Source organism: Typha latifolia, chromosome 4 (genome assembly GCF_019914945.1).
Source record: "Typha latifolia isolate L0001 chromosome 4, TyphaL0001v2, whole genome shotgun sequence".
Classification (NCBI taxonomy): domain Eukaryota; kingdom Viridiplantae; phylum Streptophyta; class Magnoliopsida; order Poales; family Typhaceae; genus Typha; species Typha latifolia.
In genome coordinates this window covers 5,648,056-5,656,900 of record NC_133089.1, presented here as the reverse complement: position 1 = coordinate 5,656,900, position 8,845 = coordinate 5,648,056, and the positions used below count along the sequence as shown (strand labels likewise).

Here is an 8,845-nt window from a genome sequence, read left to right as displayed (position 1 = left end):
CTAAAAGTTTAGGGTGGATATTCTGTCGTTATCGTTTCACCAAAATCTAAAGTTTAAGGTGGAGATTCCGTTACTCTCATTATGCTGGCTTCACGTAGATCTAGAGAAGGAAGATATTATTTTAACTAAAGTTGGGGGGTGTAAATATAATTCACTCTATATTTTATCATCCTACCTGCCGTTTTGTTTTATTTATTACCACCACGTTGTTAGATAGCTGTCTGCCTGAACCTCCTGAGTCTCGTAGCCGATACTTCCCATGTTTCCTAATCCACCACCTGCCCTGCCGCTTCTTTTGACCGGCAATCCGAACCTTCCAAGTTAGAAACGTAATTTTCCTTCCCCTCCACTGTATCTTTAACCACCGTCCTCCGGCCGACCGCTTCGTAGCACACGAACACCGCCGTAGAGAAGACACTATGGCATCCGCGACGGCCATACACATACCGGAGGTGGCCCTGAGCTCCGGAGATGGCCGGGCCATGCCGCTCGTGGGTATGGGCACCGCCGCGTACCCCTTCGCGCCGGAGAACACCAAGTCCGCCATCCTCGCCGCCGTCGAGCTCGGCTACCGCCACTTCGACACCGCCTCCTTGTACCGCTCCGAGAAGCCCCTCGGCGACGCCGTCATCGAGGCCGTCCGGCTCGGGCTCATAAGGTCGAGGGAGGAGGTCTTCGTCACCTCCAAGGTTTGGTGCCACGATTGCCACCCGGAGTTGGTTCTCCCTGCGATCAAGAAGAGCTTAAGGTTAGGGCTTTCGGGTCTATTTGGGCTGCTTCAGAAATGATTAATTTCTTCGTCGAGGAAATTTTGAAGATTATGAACTTTATTGAACAAGTTCTTTGATACTTAAAAGAACTTCTTTTGCTAACAAATAGTAAGAATCTAAGCATTAAATTGATGATTAATTGCGGCTAGACCCTCAACTATTGCTAATATTTACATAATCTCTCTGTTTTTTTTTTTCTTCTAACAATTTCACTATTTTAACTATCTAAATCTTTCACCCCTAATAGTGTTAAGAAAACGTCAACTTCTTTCTTTTTTCCTTTAAAATAAAAGTAAAATAGTCCTAAAGCGCCTAAAAATAATTATGGTGACCATCACGTGCCAATTTCTTAACATATAACAACGAACGGAAGGTTTAAGGGGTCAATGTCCCTGAAAGGAAGGTGTCTGTGCACCTCTTGATTTGATCATGACTCTGCTATCGAGTGTTTTACTCTGAAACGATGAAAATTTTCAATATGCAATACTTTACAAGATATTGATTATTGGGGCCAAACTATGTCCTATGTCCATATTCATCCATTAAGAATATATTTCGATTTAATCTTCACATTAGGATTCTCTAATATCTGAATAAATTGTACTTATATGTTGGTCCCCGGTTGCAGGAACCTTCAAATGGATCACCTTGATCTCTATCTGATCCACTGGCCCGTGAGTGTAAAGCCTGGGACATCTCTTTTACCTATAAACAGAGAGGCCATTGTCCCTATGGACTTGAAGGCCGTTTGGGAAGCCATGGAAGAGTGTCAAAGGCTCGGTCTGGCAAAGGCGATAGGTGTTAGCAATTTCACAAGAAAGAAGATAGAAGAGCTGCTCGTAAATGCTAAGATACCCCCAGCGGTGAACCAGGTCCATTGATTGCTTTGTTTATTAGAAGCAAGAAAGTGTTAAACTTCTCAGGTAAGAAATATTGAGCAAGCCTCGATTTGCGTTGTAGGTGGAGATGAATCCAATTTGGCAGCAGCAGAAGTTGCGGGAATTTTGTGCAGAGAAGGGTATAGTTGTGACTGCTTACTCTCCCTTGGGAGGCCAAGGAAATATGGCAGTGATGGACTGTGAGGTGCTCAAAGAGATAGCTAAGGCTAGAGGAAAGACTGTTGCTCAGGTAGTGGTTAAATGCTCTTAGTTTACAACTTCCCGTCTGAATCTTAAGGAAAGCTTCTTTTTCCTTTTCTCTCTTCTAGTTATTGGGATTGAATACAACTACTTAGTATGTAGAAGTAGATGCTGTATGTTAATTCAGTAAGTTTTGCAGGTCATCAGTATTTACAAACAATGGTGTCATTGTTGAAGTTAGAAAACTATGCTCTCCAACACTTTTAAAAGTTTCTTTACCTCAGTCTTCACTTGCTTCCCTGCGATAATAAAGGATCATGCCCATTAAACTGATTGATTTAACTAGATCTTTTGGTACTTGTGATGCTAACTGTCGTCACTCGTCAGATATATTTCTAGTTAGTTATTCTTTGCTATACATATAAAATGCCTGATTAGCATGGAGCAGGATCTCACAATTGACAACACTCAAACTTTTGATAAGTCGCTTGGAAATTCATCTAGTCTTTGCTAATATGGAATAGGGGGGAAGATAGCATTCTTCTGGAATAATGGGAACACAGGGGAAAGGAAAGTTAGTCAGATGACCGAATTGTTGGAATCATGAGGCATAGTAGATCTTCCAATAGATATAAAAATGTGATGGATAGCTTTCATCATCTTATTATTAATATATGACTCAAATCTCTAGTAAGGTTCAAACCAAACAATTTACAAATCCTAGTTATAAAGCTAATGCTGAAAATGGATGTCAGCAACAAAATAGAAATCATTAGAATGTACGTATACAGTGACACAATTTCTCCTCATCATTGAAGAAATATAAAATCCTGAGTTTCAATGTTATAAAAGTAAATGATACATAAATGCTTTGTTGATTTACTAATTAAGAAGATACAAAATCTACTTTGTTGTAGTAAATTATTGGTCACTTTGTTCTAGATATGCATTACATAAAGTGAATACATACAGATATTTTTTCCTTGATAAATAATATATACTTGAATTTAATAAAATGACATCCTAAAGTTATTAAAGATTTGCTGCCGTATTATCTCTCCCTCCTTCAGGTATCACTGAGATGGATTTATGAGCAAGGTGTCAGCATGGTAGTTAAGAGCTTCAAGGGGGAGAGGCTCAAGGAGAACCTTGAAATCTTTGATTGGGAATTGAGCAACGAGGAACATCTCAAAATTAGTCGCATTCCACAGCATAAGAGAATTTCTGTATTGCAGATACTCTCCCCACAAGGTTCCCTCAAATCAGTTGATCTCTCGGACATCGATAATGTTGAGATGTAAGTAAGCCAGGCTTATCAGACAAACATAGGCAAGCATATGGTGAATAACTTCATTCATTTATAATATTTATGGTATCATTTTCGCCTTATCTTTTGGAACTAAACAGGTACTCTTTTTATATCATTTATAATTTTTTTCGTATTATTTTTCACCTTATCTGTTGGTATGATGCATTAATTGTGAACTTGTGATCCAGCGAATGATGGATACAGAAATAATGATAAATGAAGAAGATCAAAAGAGGAAATTTGTATCTAAAAAATTACCTGATGTGTTTGCTTTTAGTATCATTAACATTCTAAGAAATATGTATTTTTTTTTCATTTAATCAGTGTGTTTTACTTCTATTGTCTTATAAACATCTACCAGCTATTGATGAAATAGAGAATGTTATGTTATTTTTAAAATAAAAAAGTTAAAATATCTTTTTATATTGCCAAATATAGTCCCAGAAAAAAGAGTAGAATATGTAAACTTATACAGAGCTATTATGGTCATTAGGCATTATGTTTAACTCATTTATATTAACTATTGTTATCATTAGTGTGTTTTTGAGTCACTGGAGACTATTTCTGTCCAACTTCTTGTATTTGTCTTTGTTTTTTGATAGATTAAGAGCTCGTCCGCAAATTGTAGGCTAGACAAAGAAGTTAGCATTTTTCAATACATAGGTGTTACAGACTAACGAGATGGATCGAGTGACAATCTGACTCAGTATGAGAGATTTAGTTGTTAGGGTTTCTTTTTTAATTTTTTTTATTGTGAGTAGAATAGAATCAAGGAAGGGTGTAAATAAGCTAAGTCTGAGTGAGCCGGGGGTTTCGTATAGACCCAGCTCAGCTGGATTCAAGCCACAACTGAGCTTGAGCATAGACAAGCTTTAAAAGAGGCCTGCACAAAATGGATCTAACCAACTGCCATAGCCACAATCTTCTTTACATACATCTAGAAAACTTTAGCATTCACGAAAATTTAGCACAACGAGACCTATCACTAAACCAACTCGGAGAGCCACACAACATCTGGCGTTGAGCTGGTTCTCCACCATATTGCTCTCCCACCTCAAGCGAAACTTGTAAGTGTCCCCATGCTTGCAACACACCTTACCTAATATGGTGGAGTCTTGGAGGAGTTCGATGGAGTCATAGAGGAGGAAGCCAACGTGGTCATGGAGGAGGGAATTTGGGATTTAGAGAGGGGATACGTGATTTAGGTTGGCTTGGATTGGTTGAGGGCTATTGGAGTTGTTTTTATTTTTGGGAGAGAATAGATCATTGGATCTTAGATCTAAATGGTTATAAATTATATTTAATAAATAAATTATTAATATATAAAATTAATTTAAGTTTATTGAGTCAAGTTTGAGCGAGCTAACTTCCGCTTAAGCTCAGCTTGAAATTAATTTCAAACCTAAATTAATGGCTCAGCTCAACTCAAATCAATTCGTGCGGATTTATCCTGAGCCTTTCGAGCCAAACTTCAACTACTCGTTTATTTTAACAAGCCCTAGAATTAAGAGTAATTGGTAGAGCTTCAGTTTGCTTTGAAGGAAACCATAATCCTCCTAGATTACTGACATAAGCCTGGCTCTATACATGTTTTTAACATATATACAAGGATTCATTAGTTACAACTACAACCCCACGTTTCCAAAGAATACCAACACTTCAAACTAATTAACTATCCATTAACCCACTACTACATGTGCAAACATAAGAGAATGCACTACACTAAAAGGATGTAGTGTAACTATCCACTATAATAACATTCCTCACACCTCATGAACACCCTTATCCTCAAGGGTAACATTAAGAAATTTTAGTTGCAAATCTTTTATAAGTTTCCTAAGTTACATCTGTCGGGCGATAAACCTTGCCAATACACCAATATTGGAGTATGTCGGTAGAATATACCTGTTAGTATTCAATAATTGATTGAGCTTCTTCATCACCACTTTGGTTACTGTTTTGTGCTTTGAACCGTTGACGTTGACGCATACAATCTTAATAAGCCAATTGTAGCTAAAAGTGTTGCTGATTGCAAGCTTGTACATCTATTTGGATACTCTTGTTCAAGCCACTTACAAAGCAACCAACTTGTTGAGACATGGCTTATCAATACTTTTTCAAGTTGTGTTTTGGTAATTTCTAAATTGGGTGAGACCATATATATATATATATATTACCAAATTTTAAGTCAATATCTTCATATATATGAATTCTTATGATAAAACGTCTCTTAAATGAATATCTTGAGTCCATATAGATATTTTTTGTGTGTGTGTGTGTGTTTGAAGTAAAGAGTCTTCCATCTTGTCATGCCTGTCTCAGGTGTAGTAGTGGGCGAGTGTTACAAGCTCTGCAAGTCTAGCTGTTTGGATCTTCAGCTCCATTGAGACGGGAGAAGTTCGTCCAGCTTCACCGTTAATGAAAGGTACCTACGAGTTGGCTAAATAAGTCCTTTTTTTTTGAGTCATTATCCTTGTGTTTGCCATTCGACCACCACTGTATGCATTTTATTATTGAAACTTTAACCATGCTCATGAACACTATTACTTGAAGAGCATATGACATAGTAGTCTGTTCCAATAATTAAAGAACCGAAACAAATTTCAAAGTCTAATCCACCTCATAAAACTGGCACGACCTTGAGACCAACAGCCATGGAAAGCGTAGCACCAAACTTTTCACTTAGGTCCACGTCCCCGGGCCCCACCCCATCTGGCAGCATCCAATCAAATTCGTGCAGCAGCGAACCCAACACCAACGGCACCATCCTCGTCGCCATCGGCGCTCCCGGGCACGACCTACGCCCGGATCCGAATGGAAGAAACCCAAAATCCCGACCTTGGAGATCCGAATCCGGATCTAAGAACCGCTCCGGCTTGAACGCCTCCGGGTCCGGCCACACCTCCGGGTCCCGCATTACGGCCCACGCGTTGACCAGCACCCTCGCGCCACGTGGCAGGCGGTAGCCACAGAGCTCCACGTCGGACTCGGCCACCATGTGGGGCAGGAGGAGCGGCCCGGCTGGGTGGAGCCTCATGACCTCCTTCACCACGGCTTGGAGGTAGGGGAGCCTGGGGATGTCGGATTCGGTTAGTTGTTTGGATCCGACAAGTTCCTGCATCTCGGATCGGGCTCTTGATAGGACATTCGGGTGGCGGAGCAGCTCGGCCATGGCCCACTCGATTGTGATGGAGCTCGTGTCGGTCCCCGCAGCAAATAAGTCCTGGACAATGGTTGGGAATGAGTCCGATTCCGTGCAGCTCGGTCCGTCGTGGACTCAAATATATGCCATCTTAACGATTATGCTTATCTGACTATTTTAATTATAACTTATATATAATAAAGCTATACATATATTTGCAATTTATCAATAATGTTAAGAACAAAATGTATGTAAAGCTTGTGTTTGTGTAACAGAATAGTACCGCAAGGAGAGAGACCATCTCCTGCCGACTGAGTTCGGATTTAGCATGGCATTGAAGGAGAGAGTCCAAGAAATCGCCACGAAACTTTTCCTCCCCACACTTTGAGCTCCTCATCCTTTCCTCTATTATATCATCAATAGCTTTATAAAACTTCTTCAACATCGCACCGCAACGACGCCGCATCCCTTGCAAATCCAAAGCACTCAGGAAGGGGAAAATATCGGAGATATTTGGAGTCCCAGACACCTCAACGAGGCCCGAGATCAACCTTCTAAATCCCTGAGACGACTCGTTATTTAGATCAACAACGTCGACGGAAAACAGAGCGTTCGATAAGAGATTAATCATCGTCCCGTACACCACGTGGCCGACGTCTATCGTGCGCCCAGTGCGCAGGCGGACGTAGTCGACGAGCTCGCGAACCTTTGGCAGGAAAGGGAAAATTAAGGAGTATATATATATATATATATATATATATAGTAGATTGCGCACAACCCGTTAACAACAAACCTTTTGGTGGCGAAGATGTCGGCTGACTTCGAGGCTACGTTGGGAAAAGAGGTACGTCGCGCTAATGCTTCGTAGTTGTTTCCATGAAGGGTTGGAGGTGGGGAGCCATATGATAGATCTCTCGCAGTGGCTAATGACGCGGGCTACGTCGGGGACCCAACGAGCTGAGATGGCTTGATCTTTCTTTTGTAGGGCTTCGCGAGCGGAATTGAGGGAGGAGATGACGATTGTGGTGGTGAGACCAAGCTTGAGGGTAAGAACTGGGCCGTGGGTTTTGGCGAGACGGGCGAGAGAGCGGTGGAGTAGGGAGGAGTCCAAGTCGAAGAGGTTCCCAAGGATGGGAAGAGCCGTCGGGCCCGGTGGGGGAGTGCTGGGTCTTCTCTTTAGTAGCGAGAGGAGGAGATAGAGGAGGGAGATGACGAGTGGGATGCAGAGGAGGAGGGCAGGAAACTCCATTTTGGGGATAATTGACGATCGATGTTCGACGAGATGCGTGACTAATTTGAGGAGATGAGGTGAGCTGGATTGACAATGGAAAATATCTAACACATGTTGATTGTCTGTCCGCATGTAAGACAAAAATGCCTGAATGGGATTGTACCACGGCTTCACGCCTCAGATCCTCAACGCTATCACCGTATTTCGGTCCGATTTTAACCTATTATTTTTGTACATTGAACTTAAAGCATTTAATATCGAATGGTTAGATATGTTGTCCACGTGTCCCAATGGCTAGATTTTTAATTACACGTTGCAATTTAATATAGCGAAAAGTAATGATTCTCCAACCGACGTGGAGCCATAAGGCACTCCAATGTACATATTTATTAAAAATAATAATATAATATATACGTCCTCTTAGTATAATTATTTTTTAATAAAAAATATATAGTTGGAAAATCATTTTAGAAGTAATTTTAAAATAAGACTAATATCCAATAATTTTAGAAGTAATTTTAAATTACTAATTTTTTAATTAAATGTATCAAAATTATATTATACAAAATAAACATCTAAGCATTACATATCATTAACTAAAAATATCAAAATTATATTACACAAAAAATAGAAATTAATATTTAATGTAATTTTTATTTGATGGTAGGAGAAGCTTATTGAGTGAATGTGGAGCAAGGTCGGCATCAAGGTAGCCGAAAAATAGTTTGAAAGTTAAGTGGGGAGAGGCCTCAAGGTGTAGCCTCTCCTAAGAGCGGGGAAAGCCCATGAAGGGTGGCAATTAGCAAAGCTTCGAGAGGTGAAGCTCCCTGGACCAACATGACTTCAACTCAAGGTCATCGGCTGGCCAATCCCTTTGAGGAAGGCATCAACAAAATATGGGAGAGAGAGGAGATTCTATATGCTACTATAATAGAATTAATTAAAGATGGAAATAGAGGACTCGCACACGACGTGGTTCATGGGGTTAGCGAAATCCGACGACACCCGATGGAGGCGAGAAGAGAAAAAGGGCAAATAACAATCGTGGGAGAGAAAAGAAGAAAGAGACAAAAGAGAGAGAAGAAGAAAGCAAAAGGGAGGAAAAGAGAAAAGGAGCACACGTGTGTGCACGTACCCTAGAGTTCAGCACATGTGCCGGTCACATAGGCACCCAATTTTTTTTTTCTTATAATTTCTCCTGTATTGTTTCAGACATCTAGAATCATACTCCATCTCATGAACCTTATAACTGTGATCAATGGTGGAGCGAGAGGGAGGAGGGTAATTGCCTACCCATTGATTTCTAGAAATTTT

At 40.5% G+C, this 8,845-nt stretch overlaps 2 protein-coding genes across 2 annotated transcripts; one reads left to right on the top strand and one right to left on the bottom strand.

Annotated features, from left to right (window-relative positions):
* Positions 1–219: 219 nt before the first annotated feature.
* Positions 220–5,594, top strand: LOC140786879 (non-functional NADPH-dependent codeinone reductase 2-like). The gene is made up of 5 exons (XM_073135584.1): positions 220–748; positions 1,399–1,642; positions 1,731–1,898; positions 2,920–3,146; positions 5,481–5,594. The coding sequence occupies exons 1-5, from the start codon at positions 420–422 to the stop codon at positions 5,518–5,520; spliced, it is 1,008 nt and encodes a 335-aa protein (XP_072991685.1). The 5' UTR covers positions 220–419; the 3' UTR covers positions 5,521–5,594.
* A 37-nt stretch (positions 5,595–5,631) lies between these two features.
* LOC140786878 (cytochrome P450 76M5-like) lies at positions 5,632–7,691 on the bottom strand. The gene is made up of 3 exons (XM_073135582.1): positions 7,094–7,691; positions 6,584–7,006; positions 5,632–6,381 (listed from the first exon to the last, which is right to left on the bottom strand). Exons 1-3 carry the CDS (start codon positions 7,661–7,663, stop codon positions 5,779–5,781), a joined length of 1,596 nt encoding a protein of 531 aa, XP_072991683.1. The 5' UTR covers positions 7,664–7,691; the 3' UTR covers positions 5,632–5,778.
* Between the last annotated feature and the right edge of the window lie 1,154 nt (positions 7,692–8,845).